Here is a 26,429-nt window from a genome sequence, read left to right as displayed (position 1 = left end):
CAAGTACACATTTACGAGACCATTTACTACGACTGGAGTACCTGCAGCCAACAACAGAATCTGCACGTTTGCGGGGGTTGCCACATCTGCACAAGTGGAATTATTAGCCCACCGTCTCAGTATAAAACATACCGAGACATCAATGATATTAAACTGAGTTTTCGCAATGAACCAACTTTTCCTTTTTAGTCTCACGTACACTATAACAGTTACCAATTTATAAACTTTTGTTTGAAAACCCCCGTAGCTGATATAGCGAACACCGACTATCAGAAAATATTTAAAACATACTATGTAGTTGGACCCATACTTATGAGTTCCATTGGCTTGGAAGCAACTATGTACACACCCAACTACAATAATACTTTTATGTTTGTAGCTCAAATGCACAAAGATCTAACGTTATTAACTGTGATATCACCATGCCTCAGGGCATTACAACTTCATGTCTATGGCACATAGTTGTCCATGCGGTTACTAGAGTAAAACTCTGATATCCAAGCACTCCTTACGGATGTACTACGACAATCCATCTACCTACTCCCAAGTCACACTGATATCCCAAGCAATAGCGCCACATCCAAGTACACCAAGCTTAAAACATGTCATCTCGCTCTTTAGTACGAACTTACTATCATTTTCCGAATATGGTTAACACCGAATCCTAGGGCATTACAACTTCATGTCTATGACACATAGTTGCCCATGCGGTTACTAGAGTAAAACTCTGATATCCAGGCACTTCTTACTGATATAACACGACAATCCATCTACCTACTCCCAGGACACTGTATTACTCATACCGAACAACGACAATACCCTTGCACCTCCAAGTTCAATGTTCTTAAATCATGCAACTTTTTTTTTTGAAAGGTTAAATCATGCAACTAGACGATAGAATTATACATAAGTTCTTTCCCAGTAAAACTCTTAGGCATACAAATACGTCTAGCATAAAAATCACAATACTCTATATCATGAAAACATTACACAATTTAAACAATGATATGCATGCTCATGATTGTCTTTTCATTCCTTGTGAGGCTTACCCTCTATTTCATTCTTATGAGGCTTACTCTCCCTTTTTCATTCTTATGTTCATGCTTTATACTTTACAATTCTAACTCTATACTCCTATTCTTTGCAAATCATGCTTTCTTCAAATACGATAAACCAATCACATGTAATTTTATCATTTTACTTTGCATAATTTAAATTTCAACCGCAGCTCACATTCAAACACTTTAAATCATTTCAACACATTTCATCCATACATCATTTCATAACATCATTGATATTATTTGAACATAATTGAAACTACTCAAATCAACCAAAACAGATATATTCAACATACAGTTGGTTCAGATTTATAAAACATATATATTTTGCGATTCTAATATACATAAAAATAATAGTTTCTCAATGAGTAAAATATCACCTTGGCTGCATAGGACTCATGACTCCAACATTTTCCCGTGTTCTAGTTACTTGGAACTCTACATTGGAGAACGAGTCGACGTCTCCAATCACGACTCGAGCTTGCAATCATTTATGACATTAGACTATGCTATGAAACTCATTCTATGACACTTAGACTACCCGCGTGCTCACACGTTGCGTTACCCGTGTCTAAGTCTAATTAAGTATCCTAAACTAGTATTAAATTAACACTTAGATTTAGGTTCCTATTATGTCTTGTTTATTAACACTAAGGTATGTTTATTATTTTATTAGCTTATCTATTGTTGTTGCATTGCATTATCATTGCTAAAACCTAATCGGAATACACATAAAGATTGGCTTAGTGATTCCTTGTATATAAGCTATGGCTCCAACGCTATATAATCATTATGTATTCCATTTATTTATTATACCCCTTTCACTTACACTATTTACTCATTCCCTAATTTATTTCTAGTTAAGTATATGTTCTATCAATCGGCTCATAGAACCCAACGCCCAACACTTACCTATTTATCATATTGTCTTAGTGTCCTTATGCATTAATTCTTCTCATGCCTTGCCTAAAATCCAAACCATCCAAAGCTCATAAATATAACCAAATACATCTAGTAGCACACAAAGCCACATAACCATACCTACATAACAGTTTTCATTCCTTATTTCAACCGCATTTGCCATTTACACCAAAAGGATCTAAAACATTAACTCCAAGCTCTTCTCAACAAACCAACCTAACCAATTTCCTTATCTTATTTCTCATTCCTCACTTAAGTACTAAGATGAGGACCTTAACCATTAATTGACAATACATTCCCTAGTCATCCCAATGATCTATGACAATGAATCCAACTTTAATCAATTCAACGTTACCCAACTTACACTCAAAAATCCTCATTTACATATCAAGGCTAATTTCTCTCATAAGTGGGAATACCCACATAAAGTCTTTTAGCCCATACGGGTCCCAATCATCAAAACAATTCAAACAACTCTAACAAACCAACCTTATCCATTAACAATTCATCCTTTAACATCAAAATACACTCCTACACTAATACTTTGAAATCCTCATTTTCATATTGAAACCAACTCCTCTATTAGTCATAAAACCAATATCAAATCAACAATTCATAACAAGTTAACATAACTAAAACTACATTATCCAAAGACTCATTCCTTGTAGTAAATCAAACACCTAAGCTCATATTCTAACTTTACTATATTCAACCATTTATGACCTCCACAAACCATAGTTCAACCAACACATAATACTCATCCATTTTGTCATGTTAGAAAATAACCATGAAAAATAACACAAATCATACCAAGTGAAACACAACCATCAACTTCAATTTCGGTTAACATCAATCCTAAATTCAGATTTAACAAAATACATCCATCAAGGTCCCTACAAATCAGATTCTCTCAATTACCTCAAGCATGTCCACAATCCACCTAAAATTCAAGAACTCAACCAATCCAAACAAACTCAAATAAATCAATTATAAACTTCCAAAACCGAGACTCATTTCGAGACAACAATACTCATAAAATGGTTTAATCAAAACAAACCCAATTCCATTTTAAGGGAAAAGGGAAAAAAAGGAAAAAGAAAAGAAAGTGGAAGAGAGAGAGGGGGAGAGAGAGAGAGAGAGAGAGAGAGAGAGAGAGAGAGAGAGATTCGGATGGTCCAAAAAGAGAGGGGAAAAAGGAAAAGAAGATAGGGGGGCCATGTGTCACCTTGTGGCTGGTTGAGAGAGGATAATGTAATCTTCTCTTAACCAACCCGGTGGTGACATGTGGCAGCTAAGATTTCCTTTTATCAAAAACTCGTAACTATAATAAATTATGGAAAATGCTATACTCACACCCAAACTCCTACAACATTCTTTTACAACCAAATGTGGAATTTCCACATCAAATTTTTTTTTTTCTTTTCTAAAATGAAAACTCTCTCTCTTTCTCTTGTTCTTCTCTCCTTTCGCACTTCTCTCTCTCATTCTTCTTCTTTTCTCTTCCGGTCGGCAACTGCAAATGGAGACGGTGACGGAGAGAGCCGGCGCTGGACGGGATCCGGCCCTTTCCCAGCCGTTCTGGCCGGGATCTGGTCATTCACTGGCCAGCCGGCCAGGATTCGGCCCTTTCCCGGCCGGGATCCGGTCGTTCCCTGCCGTTCTGGCTGGGGATCTAGTCGTTCCCAGCCAGAACGGCCAGGGATCTGGCCGAGATCTAGTCGTTCCTCGGCCAAAACGGCCAGGGATCCGGCCCTTTCCCGGCCGGAATCCGGCTATTCTGGCCAGAGAAGGGCTAGAATGGTGGCTGGAGGTGGGAGGTGAGGGAAGATGGAGGGAGGTGGGAGGGGAGAGAAGATGGAGGGAGGAGGTGGAGAGGAAAAAGAAAACGAAAAAAAAAAAAAAAAAATTTGATGTGGCATTCCACATCAGGTTGTGGAGATTTGGTTGTGGGGATTTGGGTGTGAGTGTAGCAGCCCTCGTAAATTATATTAGGACCCCATCTTATTTTATTTCTATCATTTACTAATTAACATTTGGCCTCACATATATTTTAACCACGCTTTAATTAATGTAATTGAATTTTTATTCAACTAGGACCCACTATAATAATTAATTTAATTCTACTATTTTATTTTAGACTTATTTTATTTTCTTAATGTAAATACTATCACCTAAAACATAATTATTAGTCACATCATTTAATAAATACAATTCATTAAATGCTAAATTCCTAATTAATTTTTCTTGGTCTTTACACTTCCAATCCGTTTCTTTTACTCACTGTCGACGCGATGCTAATGGGGTGGCACATTCTCTTGCACAAGAAGCTGTGTCTCATTGTTTAGATGCTAGGTGGCTGGTGCACCCTCCTAGCTTTATTTGTAATCAAATTTTTAGGGAACTTTCTACTCCCTAGACCTACTCATTTTGAGGTCATTTTATGCTGGTTCTTGGCAATAATACGGAAGACTATTTGTTTCAAAAAAAAAAAAAAACTCTCATATTTTAGCCTGTTAGTTTCTTTGTAATATAATGTTTTGTGTTATTTTTGTGTTTTAAGTATTCTCATGTGTTTAAGGAAAAAAAAAACAAGCAAATCCATCACCTTTAAGCTTCAAAAACAATTCCAGCATTTTGCAAGTAGGGGTGTGCACAGGGCGGGACGGGACAGATTTTCGCCCTTTTTGCCCCCACCCTGCACCCTTGCGGGTTGCGAAAATTGCACCAGCAAATCGCACAAAAAATGAAGAATCCGTGAGGCAAGGGGTGATACGGGGTGGGGGGTGCGGGTTGTGCGAGGCGGGGTGGGTTCAATACCTAGATCTAGAAACAGGAGAAACCAAAACTAGATTTTCCCAGGAACCAAACAAATCATGGAGAAATTAGAAACAAATCAACGATTATTATTCGCAAAATTGAAACAACACAAGAAATCATCCAAATTTATAAACCTCCTCTCAACAAACAAACACTAAACAAAACCAAACCAAATAAAAACGAACAATTTTTTAAAAAAACACTCACCTTAATCACCATCGTGGACTCCATAGCTAAAGAAACAGCTTCTTAGCTCACTGGAATGCCCAAGTCTGTGGGGAGGATATGATCTGAAGACTGAAGAGTTACGGGGTGTGGGTATACGAGGGATAGATCTAAAGAGTGAGTCAAGATGAGGGGAAAACGAAGAAGATGAAGTGCGGCGGCAAGGTGAAGCCATCAGAGGAAAGGAAGAAGACGAAAGGGATGAGGGGATGAAGGAGAAAAGGAAGAAGACAAAGGGGCGGCTAGGAAGAGTCTAGAAAGAAACAATGAAAAAAATGAAGAGGCGCTAGGGTTTACTGGGTTAGGAGGGTTTTTTTAAAAAAAAAAAAAAAAAAAAAAACTCTTTCATTAAGGCAGGGCGGGGCAGGTCCCCGGGGTTTTTAAAAACCCGCACCCGCAACCCGCCCCGCACGGATATATCATTTTTGGACCCTGACACACAAAAAATAACTAAAAACCGGGATTTTCGAGGCTGGGCTGGTAGGCGGGTTTTTGTCCACCCTTATCTGCAAGGCAAGGGCTTGAGCGCAACACATAAGAGCTCGGGCATAAAAGGGCTCGAGCACAACATAGAAGAGCTTAATCGTAAAAGTGCTTAAGCACACAAGATTGGGATAGAGCGCATTTGGTGGCGCCGAAATGCAAAGTAGCAGCAGCAATGCAGAGAAAAGAAGAAAAATAAGAGAATATAGGCTCCAAAATGCATCCTGCAGTGTAGAAAAAGAAGAGAAAACGTTGAACAAATATCCATTTCTTCATGATCAATAGGAAAGGTAAAAATTTTGCCTATATTTAGTCTACACACACACACATGTTAGGAGAGGAAGTTTTGGGAAGAGAGAATTGGCTACTAACCTGAGAAGTTCTGCAAAATCCGATTCTAGCACTCCCATGAGTAGCTAACTCTTCCAGAAGGGTTTTTTTATAGCCCTATCCAAGTAGCAATAGCTTAGTTGTTTTTTCTTTTTGGAATTTTTTTACGGGCTTGAGTTTGAGATTGTGTTTGTGATCAGGTAATGGGTTTGGTGATGGGCAAAGCCGTAGGGTCAGTTTTCCTAGGTCTACCTATGGTGGAATTGCGGAATCGATATTGGGTATTCGAGGTACCCCTGCCTCCTACAATTTAGAAGTTGTTTGTTGGTAAATTTCTGCATGCTTTATTCCTTCTCAATAACCCCTATATATAGGGTACAAACAGTTATAGGAAGAGTACAGAAATAACCTATTCTAGGGAAAGTATAATTCCCTTATTTGGTTCGGCCATAGGAAGCAAGTAGCCCATCGACAACCACAAAGATAGTGGTTCGGCCATAGGAAGCAAGTAGCCCATCGATGAAATCCATGGAGATATCTGACCAAACGAGCTCAGGAATGGGCAGGGGTTGCAGCAGTCCTGCTGGTTTGGTATTGTCCGCCTTGTGAGGTTGGCAAACATCGCAATTCTTGATAAAATTGCAGAGTTGTTGCTTCATCTTTTACCAGTAAAAAACCGACCGGATTCACTTGAGCTCCCTTTGGTAACCTTCATGGGTGCTGTTGTGGAATTCGGAGATGATGATTGCAGTGATGGGTGAGGTGGAATTGAGGTAGATCAGGCCCTTAAAGTATATAAGCCCATTTTGCATGCACCACGGCCCCTATAGATTCTATTGCTGTATCTTCTCGGACAGGGCTATAAGATCCGAATTTTGTTGAATTTCTTGCTGAATGTGCTCAATCCAGTGGGGAATTGGAACAAACAGGGCTAAAAAGAGCCATTTCCGTTTGCCGAGAGAGAGCGTCCGCTGCCCGGTTGTCATGCCCCTTCTTATACTCAATGAGGAAGTCATACCCCATGAGCTTGAGAGCAACTTCTGCTGTGACTCGATAGCTATGGTCTGGTCCTATAGAAACTTGAGGCTGCGGTGGTCCGTCCAAACCACAAAACGATGGCCCAAAAGGTATAGTCGCCACTTTTGGACCGAGGTGACCAAGGCAAGCATTTCCTTCTCATATGTGGAGAGAGTGAGATTACGGCCATGGAGCGCTTGGCTGAAGTAGGCAATGGGCCACCGGCCTTGCATCAAAACAGCCCCAATGCCAAGGCCGGACGCATCACACTCGATGATGAACTTCTAGGAAAAATCTGGTAGAGCCAAAACCGATGCCCTGGTCATTGCTTCCTTAAGCCGAGAGAAAGCTCTTCGGCCTCTTCGTTCCACCCAAAAGCATCCTTCTTGAGGAGTTGCGTTAGTGGCCGGGCTATGGTGCCATAATTCTGAATAAATTTCCGGTAGTAGCCCGTGAGGCCTAAGAAGCCCCAGAGTGCCTTCAATGTTTGGGCTCTCGGCCATGCCAACATCGCCTGAATTTTTTCCGGGTCTACTTCCACTCCATCCCGGTCAATAACATGACCCAAATAGTGCACCCGTTGCTGCCCGAAACTGCACTTATCTTGCCTCACATACAGTTGGTTAGCCCTTAAGACCTCAAAAACCTTTGTTAGGTGCTGCAAGTGATCCTCCCAAGAACGATTGTAAATTAGTATATCATCAAAAAAAACAAGGACAAACTTACGTAAGAAGCTGCCAAAGAGGTCATTCATCAGCGATTGGAAGGTCGAGGGAGCATTTGTGAGCCCAAATGGCATGACCAGGAACTCAAAGTGTCCATGGTGCGTGCGAAAAGCCGTTTTCTCTATGTCTTGTTCCTGCATCCGGATTTGGTGATAGCCGGAGCGGAGATCCAATTTGGAAAAATATTGTACCCTCAGCAGCTCGTCGATTACGGGAATGGGGAATTTATCCTTAATTGTCACTCGGATGAGGGCTCGATAGTCCACACATAACCACCATGAACCATCTTGTTTCTTCACCAACAGTACCGGAGAAGAGTACGGGTTGGTGCTAGTTCGGATCACCCCTGTGTTTAACATTCCCAGAACAATCTTCTCTATTTCATTTTTTTGATAATGGGGATACTTGTAGGGGCGTAGCTTTACTAGAGAAGAGCCCTGGATTAAAAGGATGTGATGGTCATGGCGGCGCACCTGTGGAAGGCCGTGTGGCTCTTCAAACACTTGCTGGAATTCGCCCAATAACCACTGTAAGTCAGGATCACTTATACTCGGGCACTGCTGTTCTACACCCAATTCAACCGCCAGAAGCTGGAGTAGTATACCCTCGGGACAGCAACGGAGCTCCCTTTGCATCTTTGGTCCCTCTAACAACCGATTACTAGGTGAATTTTCCCCTACTAACATCACCTTCCACCCTTGCCATATGAAACTCATGTGTAGAGAAGCAAAATTCCAAAGAATAGGGCCGAGGGTCTTCAGCCATTGAGCCCCAAGAACTAAGTCATAACCCTGGAGATCGATGAGAAAAAATTCCAGAATGAATAATGTACCTTCAAGCAATATAGGTACTGTCGAGCACTTCCCTCTGCTGGACAGTTGTTCTTCGTTGGCCACCATTACTTCAAAAGACGTGTGCTTGTCGGGTACTAAACCCAATTTTTCTGCCAGTTTTATGTTGAGGAAGTTGTGCATGCTTCCGGTGTCAGCCAACAAAATACTCGAGCCTCCTTGATCGTGCCCGGAATGTGCATAGTTTGGTGGGTTGGCACTCCTGAGATGGCGTGGAGTGATATTTCAGGAATTTCGAACTTATTCTCTTCCCCTGCTTCCCCTTCTTCTGCTTGGCCTGGCTCCACAATCTCCCCATTCATAAATCCCCTCAATCAGGAACAACTTCTTACACCTGTGCCTTGGTGAAAATTTGTCATCACAATTGAAGCAAAGGCCCCTGTCCCTTCGGTCCTTCAGTTCGGCTGGGCTTAGTTTTTGGATTACTGGGGCTCGATTTCGAACCAAATTTGCAGACGGCAATGGTGGTGCGTTGGGTGGCCCTGTGCCTCTTCTTGACTCGAACAGATTTGGTCTTCTCCGTTGTGACAGCAGCCGTGCCTCATACAGCCTTGCAAGCCCCACGGTGGCAGTGAGGGTAGTGGGACAAGAGGCCTGGACTTCCGACTTCATACTCTCCTTGAGGCCACTGATGAAGCCCCCGATTTGTTGGGCTACCGACAGCCTTCCAGCCCTGCTCAACAAGCGCTCGTATTGTTCCTGATATTCCTGAACGGTCCCTATTTGCCGTAATTTAGTGAGGTCCCCAAAGAAGTCACCAAACTGCGTAGGGCCATACCTCACATGTAATCCCTCCTTCAATTGCTCCCACAACGCGCCCTCCTCATTCTCTTTAAAAAGCTGATACCACAGTTGCGCCTCACCCTCGAGATGGTAGGCTGCCATAACTACCTTGTCTTCTTCTGCCGTATCTTGAAATTCAAAGAACTACTCCACCCGGCATACCCAACTTGTTGGGTCTTCCGTGCCGTCATACTTTGGGAAGTTCAGTTTAACAACCTTTTGGAAAGAGTTGCTAGACTCCGTACGCCCCGTTGTCTTGCCAGTCCCAAAGGAACCTGCAGACTTGTTGTGGTCTTCTGCTCGGTTTGCCTGGAGTTGATAGACCAGGACTGCCAGCATCTCCTCTATCTGTTTCTTGAGTTGCTCCTCCATCGATCCCAGCTACTTCTCTAGTTTTTCAATCCGTGGTTCCGTCATCTCGCAACTTGGTTCTGATACCAAGATGTTACGGGCTTGAGTTTGGGATTGTGTTTGTGATCGGGTAATGGGTTTGGTGATGGGCAGAGTCGCAGGGTCGGTTTTCCTAGGTCTACCTATGGTGGAATTGCGGAATGGATATGGGGTATTCGAGGTACCCCTGCCTCCTACAACTTAGAAGTTGTTTGTTGGTAAATTTCTGCATGCTTTATTCCTTCTCAATAACCCCTATATATAGGGTACAAACAATTATAGAAAGAGTACAGAAATAACCTATTCTAGGGAAAGTATAATTCCCTTATTTGATCTCCTAAAATTCTGCTGCAATTCTGCGACTAAATGGGAAATATAATCCCTTATTCTTAGGCTGCTAATGGGGAATTACCACCCCTTATTTCTAGGAACTTCCTACCCTGAAATCATGCTCCCCAAGTACACGATTTCCTCCCTTACATTCCAAACATGTCTCAGCCGCCACCAGGATCTACTGCTAGGGTTTTGTTTCGTCTAGTGTAGGTACGTAACAAATTTTCTGCATATGTATGATGTTTGTATAACCTAGAGAATTGCAACTCTGTTAATTAGTTGTAATGTTTATATTCAATTTTGATGAAATCTTTATCTTGTCTTAGAAAGCTTTCTATCTTGATTGAACTCAAATCGTTCTTATTTTCTATGATTATGAGAAGGATAATTATGCAACGGTTTTCTTTGACATGCAATTAAGAGAGTTTGATAGGCCATGCCTAGAGAAAACGAAGCGTACTACAACCTAGTTTAGTATAATGTAGGTAAACGATTCATGCTAACCGAAGATGGATTATGCTTATTCCTTGATTGTTTGTAACTAAATTGAGAGATTTGATAGTCCATGCCTAGGGAAGACAGATCGTGCTGCAAATAAGTGGTAGGTGGACGATCTATGCCAACCAAAATTGGGTTATACCTATTTTTTGGTGATGGTGTTTTCTTAACGACATCGTATGTGTGCTTGACAAACATACACAAGTCGTATCATGCAAAGAATGAGTTTCCATTGTTAAATACGATAGCATTGTTATAAGGTTAGTGGTGAAATCAATTTACTATCCTCTACTATCATTTATGTTTCAGCATTTAATTTCAAAACAAAAACAAACAAATAATTTCTCTGTTGAGTTAAGTTAGAGTAGATCTTGTTAAGACTTGATAATAAAACCAATGTAGTCCTTGGGGTTCGACACCCCCTCTATAGTCCTATCAGATAAAGATTCGTTCTATTACGAGTGATAATTTTATTATTGATATACATTCACTAAGACCACATCAATCACATAATAAAAAATAAAAGTTCCATGTACTCTCTTTGAACTATCATGCAATTTACAATTGAAGTAATGTTCTCCCTCCCCCCTTCCAAACTACATAATCAAAATTACAATGTATCCCTTTTGTCCCAAAATAGACAAAAATATCCCTAAAAAAATCTCAAAAAGACAACTACCCTTATAAATTCGAAAAAAAAAAAAAAAAAAAAAAAAAAAAAAAAAAAAAAAAAAAGAAAAAGGAAAAACAAAAAAAAAAATTATGTTTTTCTTTTTTTTTTTTCTAAAACAAATTTTAGGACCAGAAATTCAGCCAAGAGAGAGAGAAATTAAGAATAATCTTTTTTGTTTTTTAACAAGGAAAAATGGAAAATAGACCATACACCCCAGACCCTCGTGATTAAGGTCATTAATTTTAAAGACGTCCCCTCAGTTTTGAAAGGAGTTGTTGACCTAATTAATTCTATGTGGAAAGCCCTCTTCTAATCTTCGATTGAGAAGATTAGGGTTCGGGACTATTATGCAAGTTTAATTCGTTTGTTACGGTGTAAAATATTTTTTTATTGGAAAATGTTTTCAGTTGAAAATAATTTTAATTAGGAAAAAAAAATTTCGGCGTTCGGCTCATATGAAAAATCAGCAAATATTTCTTATATTTTCATTCAATCATATTAACACATCACTTTTATTCACTGAAAATGTATTTCTAGGATTACTCTTTTATATAATTTAAGGAGCTACGAGGGAGAGAGTGAGAGAGCATAGAGACTTCGAAGAAAAGCTATAAAGGAAGATAATGTGTGAGAATAAAAGTAATTTGGGGTAAGATTGAGATCAAGCTAGTTCAATTATTTACCCATATTGCTTGTAGCTTAGGCAACAATTATGAGATAGCTTTTATGAGGCCCATCTGTCAGGGTAGGTGTTTAAACAAGTAGGTTTCATAAAGAACTCTCTCGCGATTGTCTGTTCAAGGGTGTTGGAAAGCGGCAAAAAAATGGTTTACATAAATGAGAAGTATAAATCATTTTACGTTTCATGAAGATTATTTTCTTTCACCAACTAAAACCATTTCCAACTTGACAATATTTAACGCCACGCTAAATAATAAATAATAGAGAAAGGGAAGAAAAAAAAAAACTTTTAACGCCGTTAAAAAACAGTACTGGAGATGAAATTTAGAGCAGTGTTATAAATAGGAATCGTTGAAAGAAGTTTCTTTGGGTGTGTGGGAAAATCTGTGAGTGACGCATCCTTAACTATGCCTGCAATTGTGGTGTATATATAAACGGAAGCATGACCAAGGGGAAATCGGATGAGCCGATTCAAGGCTTAGATATTTTTAAAAAGATCTAATGTGTATTAGAGTAATGTCAAAAGTTTTTCTTTTTTTTTTTTCTTTTTTTTTTTTTCTTTTTTCCTTTAATAATAATGTGACTTTTAAATTACTATTCAGCTTGTGATTAATTATTATTAAATTTTGATTAAATAGCAATTTTAAAAATCACTTCATTATTAGAGGACAAAAAAAAAACTCATGGAATTACTTATTAAAACTACAACATTATTGTCTCCAAGGGATAGCTCAATAAGCCGGGAACCACGCTTCATGAAGCGAAAATCATTAGTTGAAATCCTTCTTCCTTTGTTTGGACGATGTAAAAAAGAAGAAGAAAAAAAAAAAAAAAAAAAAAAAAAAAAAAAAAAAAAAAAAAAAACTTTAACATCAAAAGTCCCGCTGCTTCTTCCAGCTTGTTTGCATCGCTCTCTTGCCATTTCTCTCTCACACGGTTCCTCTCTCGATCTTTCTCTGGAGGTATCACAAATTCACAATAGAAACTCACCCCAAACTCTCTCTCCGCAAGCACCATGGGGAAAAGAGGGGGTGGCCTCTATATATATAATATATTACAAAGAAATTTCAGAAAGAAAAAAAAATCCAAAAACAACAGATCTTGCACAATCACACTCCAGCCTAACCAGTAAAAAAGTGATGACAGAGAGACCAAGGAAATTAAAGATCAGCATGCTTGATCCAAGAGCCAACGAACAAGCTTGATCATCGATCGTCCCAACAAAATTATAAAAGCGAGCGGAATTGAGATGAGATATAGTATATAGCATTACTCAAATAATAATAACAATAATTTCAATTGTTTGGGCAGGCAGCTGCAGGGAACGAGCTTGGCATTCTTAGTGCTGGTAATGTCGAGAGGTGGCCTTCTGACACGTGTCTTCCCATTTTGTAAAGCTGCGGTGGCAGGAATATGTTCCTGCGTGAAATCATTGTCGCTCTTCCACCGTCGGGAGATGGAGAATTCATTTCTACATTGTTACAGGAGAGATGGCACTTGCAGAGATCGTTGATTTCCCGGCCGTCACCGGAAATACGACCCTTCCGCACCTCCAGCATATCTGATCTTTGCTTTAACAACAATATTAATAATAATAATAATAAAGGGAAAAATTGCAGAAAGCAAAGGGGTGGATCGGAGGAGAAAGTTAATTAAGGCATCATCCATAGAGCCATATATGGAGTGGCCTGAACTTCCATCTCAATTCTTTTCATTGATAATATAGACGACGGAGACGGAGACAGTGGTGGTGGTGGGCCTGCTTTTTTTCCTGCTTTCGGTGGCCTTTCTCGGATTTTCAAGCTTGATGTGGATAATTGAGCCAATCAATGCTTTTCATCATCATCTCCAGAAGGAAAGGAGCGGGGGCTGAATGTGAATACAAAAAATTAAATATTTAATTTGTAGGACCCATAAAAATTTACACGTAGATTCTAGAAATCTAAAGCTGGCTATAGAGGGTTTTTTTGTCATCAGTTTTTAGGATGGAAGATACTTTTACACCAACCTTGAGTTTATCTCAAACCTAGTGCTTTCTTTTTTTCTTTTGTTTTTTTCAAATCTCAAACCTAGTGCTTAGAGGAAAGAAAAATGCCTTAAATTGTAAAACAATAAAAATCAAAGGGCCTCCCTATGAAGGATAAAAGGACCACTCCAGAGACCTCTCCGAATTCATTTTAATACTATAGAAATTTAATTGTTTTGCAATAGAAAAAGAAAAGAAAAGAAAAAAAAAAAAAAAAAAAAAAAAAACAAAATCAGTTTATGTAGTTTACATAATTTTTTTGTCATCAGTAGTTTTTTTTTTTTTTTTTTTTTTTTGACATACTTTAGAGATCTTTGAGTTCATTTTAATACTATAGAAAGCTAATTGTAAATCAAGTAAGTCATATGGACTGATTTTACTTTTTTTTTTTGGCCCTTTGCAATATGCTAAACGCAATACCTACTTTAACTTGACGAGACTTTCTCCATCTTTTCTTGTGGTGGTCGCAAATCCAGTTGATAAGGCATTTTCTTTTCTTTCCTCGGTTTTTTTTTTTTTTTTTTTTTTTTTTTTTTGGGATGATGATGATGTGAAGTAGCTTTACCAAATTGTGCATAATTATAAAAAGAGAAATGAAATAAATACATATTTTATACATATTGGAATTATGCATAATAGTTGATTTGAAATTTTGTTGCATAGAAATGTATAAAAGATGTATGTGTGTCACTTCTCTTATAAAAATAATATTATTTAGTATATTGTTATACATTGGTCATATAATTAGGATGGTGTGACAATAAAAATTAACCTTTAAATTAACAAGAAACTGTAAAAAAAAAAAAAAAAATCATAATAATAATAATAATAATAATAATTAAAAACTGTTTTCAATGTCACATTATATCATCTCAAGTATATGACAAAGGTGTAGCAAATTATTAAATATCATTTCACGAATTTTCCATGATTACCTGAGAAGACCGAATCTAGACTTGAATTTGTTGATAAAGTTATGGCCGCCCTACCAAAAGCTCCACTCGTCAATTGCAAGTGACAAAAGGGTCAAAGTTGGGACAACAATGAAATGACACCATCACCAGCAATCCAACTACCTTTGGCTTTTCCTAAGAGCTCCACACAAACAAATAAAATTCTTAAAGAGTGTGTTTGGTTTGCTATCTAAACACTATTTTTAACTAAACACTGAAAAATTCTCTTCTTTGTTATGTTACCAAACAGATTTTTAGAATACAAATTACTTTTCAAACGTATACCCTACCACTCACACACTTTTCAAATATTTCTTCAAGTAGGCTTCTTTCTTCGATAACGCATTCAAATAAAGTTATCGCATATGAAAATGTGGGCGAAGACAACTTGAATGGGCCTTTACTAAGTTGAATTCCTGTTGCAAACTTGTTTAGTATACACTAGCATATTTTAGTTGTATTTATGTATATGTTAATATAGTAAAGTTATTATCGTATACATATTTGAATACATACATATACTCCCATTCATATAAAGTTAATATTTTAATGGGTATATATATATATATCAACAAACTTATCGAGCCATTGCTAACAATCTTAAACCAAGCCAAGCCGAATTTATCCAAATTTGAATCGTTTAATATTAGAGTAATAATTATTGTTCTAGCTCGACTTGTTTATTAAACGGACCGAACCAAGCTCTAAGTAAAACTGTTATTGAACAGTTTGATTCTTTTACAGCCTTAGCCTCAGTATTTTTTGAGGTACAACTCATAATTTGAAATCATAAGCACCCGTTGTACCTCTCTCTCAGCTTTCCCTTGTTTTTGGCAACAAAAGTTTATTCTAGTGTTGTTCATCTTAGGCAGTTTTTCTTTGACGTTGCTTCCTCTGAGATCGGTTATTCTTAATAGTAGGAAGCAATACCAATCCCTAAGGAGGAAACAATTGGTGTTGAGATTATAGAACTTGCCTATAAGTGGAAGCAAAGTAGTAGCACAGCAAATAAACACCTCCCAGTCCCAGATCATAGTTACTGTTGAGGAGATGCCAAACTGCAACTCACATTTTATAAGTTTATAAATAAAAATTAATTTACCTAATTAACAAGTAAAAATAATAAACATTATTTATTTCATATGAAGAATAAACAAGGTCATGAACAAAGCTCAAATTTGTTCAGAAAATAAATAAATCAAGCTTGTAATCTATCTCAATGATAAGTTAGAACTCGAGTCATAATCAAAATTAAACAAACCAAGCTTAAAAATTTAATACTTGGCTTGACTTGACTATACTACGGCCCTAGTTATAGGTAACAACTTTCCAAGAAAACCTAATCCAAACCCATTGTCCTACGACAAGTAAATGGACCAAAAAGTGATTTAAGAGAAGATGAATATAGATAAAAGCACTAAACTGGTGGGGGATTCAAAGTCTAAAAATAATTTAGATAAAGATGAACAGGTCCTTGAATTGACTCAAAATTTGTTTGAAATTGGAACAATGAGGACTACCAAAGCAACATAAAATTAACATAGTTCTCATAAAAAATCATGCTGCAATATATGTGCTCAAAGGCAATGAGAAAGAACAAAAAGTGGGGACTTGTCTCACAAAGAAGTTCCTATTCATTCGTCATCTGAATAATTGAACTTAACGGAGTGCGAATGCAAATCAATCTGCCCTCCTCTATATGTCCCACGCTTCTTCTTGGTCTTTTCATGCCGAAAATCTCTGAGAGGGAGAGTGAGAGAGGTGTCAGGCTGCTTCTCTATACCATGAAAATAACATGTAATAACAATGGCATCAAAAGAAACATTCTAATTGTAATGCTCATGTGTAATCACTCTTGAAACCTGAATCTTCAATATGAGTAACATAGCATACAATGAAGAAAGCAACTCATTGTTTTTGGAGAATTGATAGTGTTGATCTTCCGGACCTCGCATTATGTAAGAAGATTTACACCTTTTTGGCGATAAGAAAAGAAAATTTTAACAGAAATAAACTCCTGGATGCAAAAGGCAAGCACCTAAGGAAAATCGCTGAGCCTTGCACTAGCATCTACACTATCACTGGCTCCCCTTGAACTTGATATAGATGAGGCAATTGGTACACTACTAACACAGAAAACTGTAAATAAAATAGGGGAGGAGAAAAAAAGGAGATAGAGCCTAACTAAACTGCCATCTGAGCAAGGTCCAACTGGACACTACGTTAACAGCTTAATCTTTACTTTGGTTGCCAATAATGATAATCAAGAACAGCATTAACACAACATTGTTATCAAATAAGGAGAGGGAAAAAAGGGGGAGAGAGCCAAACTGAACTGCCAACTAAACTAAACCAGGTCCAACAGGAATGTTAACAGCTTAATCTAAGGTTCAGTTCCCAACAATGGTAATAGCATAACAGAATTAAGGCAGCTTTTACCTCAACAGAATGAATAATGTTATCTTCAACAAAGATACATATATAGATGCCATACAGCAAGACATACCGTCCTCTAACTTGCCCAAGAATTTCTTGTGCTTTTGCACCATAGCCACTTTCTGCCCCATCCTACAGAGAATTGACCGCAGGTCAAAATCTAATATGTGCGCGCGCACACAAAATAAATTACAAAACAATGATAGCAGGGGGAATAAAATGGATGAAAACACATATAAAGTAACAGTATATCATACCTTTGCCCAGTAAGAATTATCTTCAAGCCTCTTGTCGGTGAATATTACCTCCTCAGCTTTTATCCGCCGAAAAGCATTAACTGTCTTTGGCTGCAACAAAAGCGATCAGTATGAATATTACGAGGAATCTACCATTGTCTAAGAAATATTGCAAACTTGTATAGAGCAACCGTCACCCTAAAAATTTGGACAGAAAAATCATTGCCTCTTGAGCAACATCCTCATCAACACACAATTTACACAAACCCCCTAGTTGTGGTCGGCCCACCTTTTCCGCTGCTTTTTCTTTTGCATTTTTTTTTAATAATTTTATATGGGTATAGTTGGTATTCATATGGCTTCCGTTTAGGAAATTGACAAAAAATGGGCAAGTAGACTTGATTGAAAGAGGGCTTAAACTCGAGACTATTATTGAAAAAAAATTAAAGAAATGGACTATTTTGAAAAAATAGGCCAAAACTCAGAGTAGTTACAGTATTTTTCCCAAAATTGAACTATAAAAGAAGTAGAAACCACACAAAATACCAGTGAAAATCTGTCCTAAAAAAAGCTCTCAACATCACAGCAATCATACAAAACATTTTTTTGTTTTATAAGACAATCATACAAAACATGCCCCCAACTTGCAGTAAATAAGTCACTTTTTTTCCTTTGGATAAGTAAAATAAGTCTCAACTTCCTTAAACCTCACAGTAGTGCCCCCACAACCAAGTTGAGAAAGGCTGAGATTATTAGCGAATTGGAGAGGACTACCATTATGGAAGAAGTGAGTTGGAGAATAAAATTGAGGGCTTTTCTTCCACTGAATGGATTATTCAAATGGAAGAAACAACACCATTGAATCTTTAGATGTTAATGGTTCTGTCTCTTTAGATACTACAGAAATTAGAGAGCACATTATGCAGTTTTACGATCATTTCTAATCGGAAAAATTAACTTGGCATCCTGAATTGGATGGTCTTCCTTTTGATTCTATGGGCGATGAGAAGGCTACTTGGATGGAGAGACCTTTTGAGGAGAGTCAGATAGTAGAGGTGGTAAAAAATCCATGCGGAGATAAGGCCCTGGAATCAATGTTGGAGAAAGTAATACCAAGACTCAAAATGTTTTCATTAAGGGGAGACAAATTTTAAAACTCAATCCTTACTGTCATTGAATGCCTTGATAATATAATCAGATTAGGAAATCTAGGAGTGCTCTGTAAATTGAATCTAGAAAGGACTTATGATCATGTTAATAGGCTTTCCTACTGTGTGCTCTCTTTGTCTCATCTCGTATTTGGGGATGGCACCTTGATTCTTTGTAGGGCAAACTCTGATCACCTCTGTCATCTGCGTTCCCTGTTACTTTACTTTGAAGTTGTCTCAAGATTGAAAATTAATTTGGCTAAATCAAAACTAGTCCATGTTGCCGCCGTGGAAGATGTTGAAGGGTCTTCTTTGCCTATGAAGTACTTGGGTCTTCTGTTAGGACTTCTTTTAAGGCAAAATAAATTTGGTTTCAGGTTTGTTCTTATCCTTCGAAGTGGGTCATTACAAATAGTATCAAAGTCATTGCATAGCTTGAGATGGGGGAGCGTGCACAAGCCCATGAGGGTCGCCAACGGACACTCGCTAGGACGCCAAGAGTGGGGTGATCCCATGAAAGTCGCCAGGGGGGACACTAGGTCCCAAGAGGGAGTGATTGTGACATCCCACATCGCCTCGGTATGAGAATAGGGATGTGCTTATGTGTATATTCACATCATTCTTGACACAACACGTTTTAAAACCGTGATGGCCATGAGCCTATCAGAACTCCGCAATTAAATGTGTTTCTGCGAGACTAGTAGCAGGATGGGTGACCACTTAGGAAGTCTAGTTTGAGAGAGCCAAAAGCAAATAATATTATGTTGTTGGGAATGGGTCGTTACAGGTTCCGTCCTACCTTATGTGGTGTCTTTGGGGGGAAAGAAATTATTAGAGTTTTGAAGACCATGAGCGGACAATGATGGATTTCAAAGGCTTTTTTTCTGCAAGACACTTTACCACTAGGCAACTACCTTAAATATTTCTAGCTTTCATTTTTTCTTGATCTTTTTTTTTTCTTCTAATTAAATGTATCTCTTGTACTTAGGGGCGTCCTGTGTTTTTTTATAAAATTTCCATTGCTTATAAAAAAAAAAAAAAAAAAAAAAAAAAAAAAAAAAAAAAAAAATGTATCTCTTGTATACTTTCTGTGTACTTGGGTTGCGCATTTGTGCTCTTTTAATAAATTTGCGATTACTTATTAAAAAAAATCAATAAGGGATGGTATTATTGAGAAGATGAAATGTTGTTTGGTTGGCTAGAAGCGGCTTTATTTGTCTAAAAGCGGTAGGATTACTTTCGATTAAAAGCACTCTCCAACAACCCTACCTATTATTCGTCCTTGTTCCCCATCTCTGTTGGTGTTGCTAATCATATTGAGAAACTTTAGTGGGACTTTCAATGGGGCAAAGTCATGATAAATTTAAATTTCATCTAGAAAGTTGGTCAAAGATTTGTTCTCAATATCCTCGGGCGATTTGGAGGTTAGAAATCAGTTTGTGTTCGATCGAGCTTTCTTGGGAAAATAGTTATGGAATAATGCCGCGAAGAGGGAGGCTTTTGTGGGCATTTGGAAGGACTGGGGGGTATTCTATAGATTTGTTAGATTTGATGTGGGTGATGGGTTGAAGTTCAAATTTTGCCATGATGTATGGTGCGAGGATCAAACTTTGAGGGCAGCTTTCCTAGAGTTGAATAGTATATCTCGATTCAAGGAGGCTTCGGTGGCAAATCACTTGCAATATTCTAACATCACCTTCAATAGATTAGTGCATGACTGGGAGGTGGAGTTAATTACCTCGCTCTTTAATCTTTTGTACTCTTTCTGATTAAGACAAAGTGGTGAGGATAAAATTTGTTGGACCCCTTCCAAAAGGCGGGTGTTTGAGGTCAAATCTTTTTACAGTACACTTATTCCTCCCGCTAGCTCGCCCTTTCCTCAGAGTGCATTTGGAGAAATAAGGCTCCTTCAAGAGTGGCATTCTTTGTTGGACGAAAGCTTCAAGAAAGATTTTAATTTTGGACAACTTGAGAAAGAGGCACGTCATTGTGGTGGATTGGTGTTGTATGTGAAAGAGGTGTGGGGAAATGATTGATCATCTTTTGCTCCACTGCAAAGTGGCCAGAGACTTGTGGGTATCAATTTTCCATCTTCTTGGGATTGAATGGGTCATGCCAAAATAGGTGGTGTATTTGTTGGCCTGTTGGAGAAGTCAATTTAGAAGCCACTACAATATAGAAGTGTGAAAGAGGATTCTTTTGTGCTTAATGTAGTGCATTTGGAGAGAATGCAGTGCTCGAAACTTTAAAGATTATGGGAGAACGGTGATGGAATTAAAATCCAACATGTTCAAAACTATTTATATTTGGGTGGCTGCTTACAACCACTTTTGTTTTTCTAATTTCTTTTTTTTTATAGGTAGTTTCTTGATTTGTGTTTTTCTAAAGCTTCTTAATTGGGTGTTTCTCTTGCATACTTCTCGTATACTTGGGTTGTGAGCCCTTTGCACCTTTTTAATGAGATTGAATTATTTTTTTAAAAAAAAAAGATAACGCTATTTTCTTCATATTCCCTATCATATTTTTAGCACTGAAAAGACAAATAAAAGGACTTAACATGATATATGGACAATATCATTCCCAACCACTTGATGATCACTAACATACTGTGTCGAACTTCAAGCAACAACTCCTAAGTTTGCAAAATATATAAAACCATGTGTCATAAAAACCGTGCATATGCATATTGTATACGCTAGAATTTTGATACAATGGATGACCCCTTATGAATACTAGATAAATGCACATATTATACTCATGATGGTGACAACAGCAAAGGACATGTTGTGAGATTGTAGTCTAGGAACAGATAACACCTGTGGGCACATTCGATAAATGGAAGGACTTGGCTTTTAATTTTGAAGATGGCTCACTTATGTGCTTGACTCATACAGTAGTATTGATTAAGAAGGTAGTTAGAACCATACCTCAACTGAACCATTATGTTGCTTCTTAGTTTTTTGAAATGCGGGTTTCTCTCCATTTTTCTCAAGGATTCCATTTGCCTGCCCATCTTCACCAGAACTTTCATCACTTCCTAGGGATGCATTCACCTCTGCAGGTTGCTCACTTCTCTCAGATTGTTGCAAACCTTCTACCTTTCTACGTTTCAGTTCTTCGGCTGCTTTTTTGTCGACAAGCTGGAAACCATTTTCTTCAGACGCCAATCTTTTTCTTTTTTTGGAACTTTTCTTCTTCTTGTTAGCCACATCCTCATCTGGTGTCTCACAATCATCTTTAGAATGGTTTCCATTTACATCTCCTATCTCAAGATCCTCCAAATCATCCTTCTTCTTTTTCTTACCTTTAGATTTGACACGCTTGTCTTCTGCAGTAGCACTAGAATTATTAGCTTGGGCATCTCTTGAACACTCCACATCCTCCAAGCCACATTGCTTGACATCATCAAGAGAATCAGAAACAGGCTTATCTTTCTTTTTCTTTTTATCCTTAGATCTTCTCTCTGTGTCAGAATCAGCAACACTTCGGCCTTCTGAAGGTACCATATCTTTAGATTTTTCTTCAGTTGCTCCAGGCAGTGATTCTAATAGGGGATGTTCCACAGAATTAACAAGAGATCTGGAATCTGACTTGCTTTTCTTTATCTTTTTCTCCTTGCTTCTCTTATCAGGTTCCTCCTCCATATGCGATACACACACTATAAGACCAGCAGGCCCCTTTGAAATTTCTGTGTTGACTTGTTCAGTTCCTTGACCGAGCGAATCAGAAATCTTCTTACTTTTCTTCGTCTTTTTAGATCTTACATTTAGTTCTGGGGCTACATCATTTGTTTCTATCTCCTTGGCATTGTTAGAATTAGAAAGTTTACCTTTGGCTCCAGATTGATTGACAATGGCATAGTTATCCCTATCGCTGCTTTTGTAATTTTTCTTGCTTCCAGTCTCCACAACCTCAGTAGAGTCATGTTCTTCATCTCTTTTACTAGTGTCACCATTCTTTGTATCTGAAATTTAGCAGAAATAGAATGATTTATATCAACATTTATCAAATAAAGTACATCACGTTGCCACTGAGAGAGAGAGAGAGAGAGAGAGAGAGAGAGAGAGAGAGAGAGAGGGGAAAGCCATAACCCCACTAACATAATTAAATTTCCAAAAACAATGTATTTGAAATTTCAGCATACCTTGCTTGTTCTGGTTGTTGACTTCTGTGTTGGAAAGATTCCTACATAGAACAGAAAGGTCAAATAACATGAGAATAGAAACTGAAATTCAATCTCTAAATTGACAATAGCATAGCATATGCATGTATGTGTCACAGTCTCACACACACACACACACATATATATAAAAGCACAAAATGCAGGTGACGGGTAGAAGGGTCATTTGACTGTGATGGCATCTGGCAGCTGACATCATGAAAACTATGGTTGTGAAGGCTTTTTGATGTCTTACAAAGAAAAACCTATGTTAATCATTATTGAGAAGTAAACTACAGCGCTATAAAGAGAAATTGGAATAATCAACAGCCCAAGAGATATTTGATTGAAAGGAATAGCAAAATCATATTCTTGTGGCCAACTCCATAAGTTTAGGTTAAACTACGCGATCATAAATTGCCAGAAACATGAGCAACAAAGCCTAGCACATACATTTCCAATAAAAATTATATCAAGTTTTAGGGAAAATTCCACATATACCCCTCAAACTACCACCCAATAGACAATGTCAACCCCACCCCCCCCCCCCCCCCCCAACCAAACTATCAAAAAATTGTCAATGTCCCATCAATTGACAATTTTTCGGTAGTTTTTTTTTTTTGGGGGGGGGGGGGGGGGAACATTGTCAATTGGGTGGTAGTTTGAGAGGAGTACGTGAACTTTTCCCCAAATTTTATGCCTTATTTACTTATCCAAAGAAAGTCTGATGCCTTATGAAGACACAAGAAATCAAGTACAAGGCATCAAGGGAAATAGATAATTTGTGATTAAAAGGCTACAACGATATCACTCAATATATATCGGAGCCACTATAAATAATGATATTATCTTAGACTAATTCTTGTGAGTGCATGCGTGTGTGTGTATATAACCAAACACATAAGAATGAACAATTTCTTATCATACCACGTCTCCAAATACTTGTGGTAAATTTCTTCCAAATCCAGTGTGGAACCCTTCTGACCATCTTTCTGCAGCAAGAACAAGATGAAGAACAGCGACAAGTGGATTTTAAGTTCAGCGACAAAGATATGCTATCAAAGAATGAACCAGCACTCTTTAATGAGACATCATTTGAAGAGAAGGGGATAATTAAGCTATACATAAACACATTATCAAGGACTACGATGTAATCGTTTACTCAAACACGCCAGCCATACTTTTATACTACCGAGTGCAAGTCCAATCAAGAAACAAATTCACATGATATACATAATTAAGTCAAGAATGTTGAAGGGAACAAGAAATCAAAATCACAATGAAAAACCATATGCGAATTATTAAAAATTTCTAATATGGTTCAAATCAACATGCCTACAAGGCCAAGAAGAAAGTCAACCGAAAAAACAAGCCACAAAACTGATAGAAAATAGAGATGGCCTGCACGAGAAATGGCTTGTACATTTTAGTGATGTGACTAAGTGTGTGAGTAAGAACGTGAGCGCATTATAAATAACACAATTTATTTAAACAAATCCAAAAAAGGGTGAAACCAAGTAGACAACAAGTACTGAAGAGAAATGCCAAAATTTTAAGAGAAAACAAAATTAAATCCAAAAGTTTAGTAGATTAAAAAAGTCCAATCTCCAAAGTAAAAAACAATAAGCAACTTAAGTCCAACTTATCACTATCTAACTTCTTATAAAATCATGTGTCAAAATTTACAAGTATCCAACTTCCAATATCTTAACCTGAACTGTATATCCCAGCATCTCCACAACCAACCTCAACAAACCACATAACAACAAGAATACTAGTGAGCAAAGTTACATACCAATCGAGAAATGAAATAGCAGCCAATCCACAGTTCACACATGAAGATCCTTGGCGAAAACTGGGTAGTTTTCACTTTGGGATAGGGTCCTAATGCCACATCTATAGCATCATCTGATATACTTATCTTTTTGGAAGCCTAAGACAAAAGATATCACCTCTACATCAGGCAAGAAGCCTTTAAGGTCCAAAGAAAAGTGTTATTGTAATTACTTAGGGTAGTCTGTTATGTAATACCAAATTAATCTAGTTAATTAATTGTACAGCTAACAAATAAAAGTACAACTGCCTGAAACCCACTCCTTTAAAGAGCTAAAGGACTAAAAATCAGAGCATAGATGAAGATTAACAGATTGCAAAATTATTTATCAAAAGGATATTTTTCAAACAAAGATCACTCCATCATGCTTCAATTAAAAATTTGCAAACTCTGCACTCTAAATCTTCAGGAATATCTAAAATATATACAAATCCTGCTGATTTCCTTGGTGTTGTTAGTTCTATTGAAAGGTAAGGTTTCTTTGCAATTCTGTAAGAAGACACTTTGAGCCAAATGAGCCGTTGAACTAAAAACATCCAAAGAAACACCAATCTCCATTCCCTTATCTTCCCTCCATATTTCTATCCTTACTAAAATCACTCCTATAGTACAAAATGGACTGTTTTCATATGGAAAACCTCAAACTTTCCAAATAAATCCTCAGCCAAATTTTTGAGCCAAATGATATTGCTAGCTTCACTTCTAACGATTTTAAAAGCACTCGCCACCATGGTACAGAGAAGCCAAGGGGAAAACCCTATCTTAACACTTCAGTTTAATCCGTACTTTGAAAAATGGTAAAACCCTCTGCATTTTTCACAATTTTACAAATTTGTCGCTAAAAGAGGAAAATACAAACAGCATAACCGAGCAGAGGTGGCATAGAGCAGCCAAGGTTAAGAAGACTCATAATCTTAACATTATGGCTAATCACCCTGTACAAGGTCCAAAATGCATAGAAATTGTATATGCCTCTCTAACAAAATTAGATCTAATGAATCACCCCATATCATGTCTTATCCAAAAAAATAAAAAAAAGACAGCATACTCAATATGCTTTTCCAAAAAACCTTCACCATTCTTTAAACTGCAAGACCACAAACCTAGCAAAGCTAATCATAGATTGGAATTATTTAGATCAGGTTTATTGAGTAAACGGACCCCCTATCGCAACTATGCTCCTTACATAGCTAATCATAACATCGAATATTGTTTTGTACACGCGGTCGGCACAATTCGGAACCTAACATCATTGGGTTCCTTCTATTGTCAATCTTTTGTCCCCAAAACACGTTAAATGCATTTTAATCAAATAACAAAATGATTCTATCTTCATCCAAGAAAATCCCTTACAGATGCAGATTGCCGTAAACACACACAGAGGATGGATACGTTAATCAAATATAGGAACAAAAGCAGTGTGCATATGACATGCATTAAAGTGAAAAATTAAGCAAAAAATAGAAAACATTGAAAAGCCATAGTTCCTCTACTTTCCCAGCAAACAAACAGAACCGCATCCACATACCTCAACCTGCGCTTCGGACCGAAACTTCTTGAGAGTCTTTGAGAAGCCACTGCGGTCCAAGAACTGAGCCACAGCTTGGAGGAGACAGGCCTTCTGGTCCGCGGTTAGGGCAGCGGAGGAGGCCTTGCCGCTGCTGGACTTCTTCATGGTGAATGGGTTCGCGAGCAGAACTTGGCGAGGCTTCAGGGCTAGAAGGGAAGGGTCTATTGCTGGGTACTCGCTTAATAGGGTTTTGGGCATGCGAGCGAGCTTTTTCCCCACTCTCTGTGAGTGTGGATGGGTTTAGGGTTTTGAGGTTCACTGGCCAAGTTTTAGGACATGGGA

General features: G+C 37.9%; 1 protein-coding gene and 1 long non-coding RNA gene across 2 annotated transcripts; both read right to left on the bottom strand.

Moving 5' to 3' along the window:
* Positions 1-12,451: 12,451 nt before the first annotated feature.
* LOC133872056 (uncharacterized) lies at positions 12,452-15,780 on the bottom strand. Its single transcript, XR_009900925.1, has 2 exons — positions 14,747-15,780; positions 12,452-13,654 (listed from the first exon to the last, which is right to left on the bottom strand). It is a non-coding gene; the product is annotated as an uncharacterized LOC133872056 (long non-coding RNA).
* A 415-nt stretch (positions 15,781-16,195) lies between these two features.
* LOC133871736 (suppressor protein SRP40) lies at positions 16,196-26,429 on the bottom strand. The gene is made up of 7 exons (XM_062309148.1): positions 26,106-26,429; positions 23,671-23,735; positions 22,729-22,769; positions 21,512-22,548; positions 17,458-17,547; positions 17,271-17,332; positions 16,196-16,504 (listed from the first exon to the last, which is right to left on the bottom strand). Exons 1-7 carry the CDS (start codon positions 26,343-26,345, stop codon positions 16,399-16,401), a joined length of 1,641 nt encoding a protein of 546 aa, XP_062165132.1. The 5' UTR covers positions 26,346-26,429; the 3' UTR covers positions 16,196-16,398.

Source organism: Alnus glutinosa, chromosome 6 (assembly GCF_958979055.1).
Source record: "Alnus glutinosa chromosome 6, dhAlnGlut1.1, whole genome shotgun sequence".
Lineage (NCBI taxonomy): Eukaryota > Viridiplantae > Streptophyta > Magnoliopsida > Fagales > Betulaceae > Alnus > Alnus glutinosa.
This window is presented reverse-complemented; position numbering and strand designations above follow the sequence as displayed.

Bases quoted from the DNA above. Each gene is read 5' to 3' on its own strand.
- LOC133871736 (XM_062309148.1), bottom strand. From the start codon at position 26,345: ATGCCCAAAACCCTATTAAGCGAGTACCCAGCAATAGACCCTTCCCTT. The intron at 23,736-26,105 runs GTATGTGGATGC...TTCTTGCTGCAG, and splicing joins GGTCCGAAGCGCAGGTTGAG to AAAGATGGTCAGAAGGGTTC. The intron at 22,549-22,728 runs GTATGCTGAAAT...GCTAAATTTCAG, and splicing joins CAACAACCAGAACAAGCAAG to ATACAAAGAATGGTGACACT.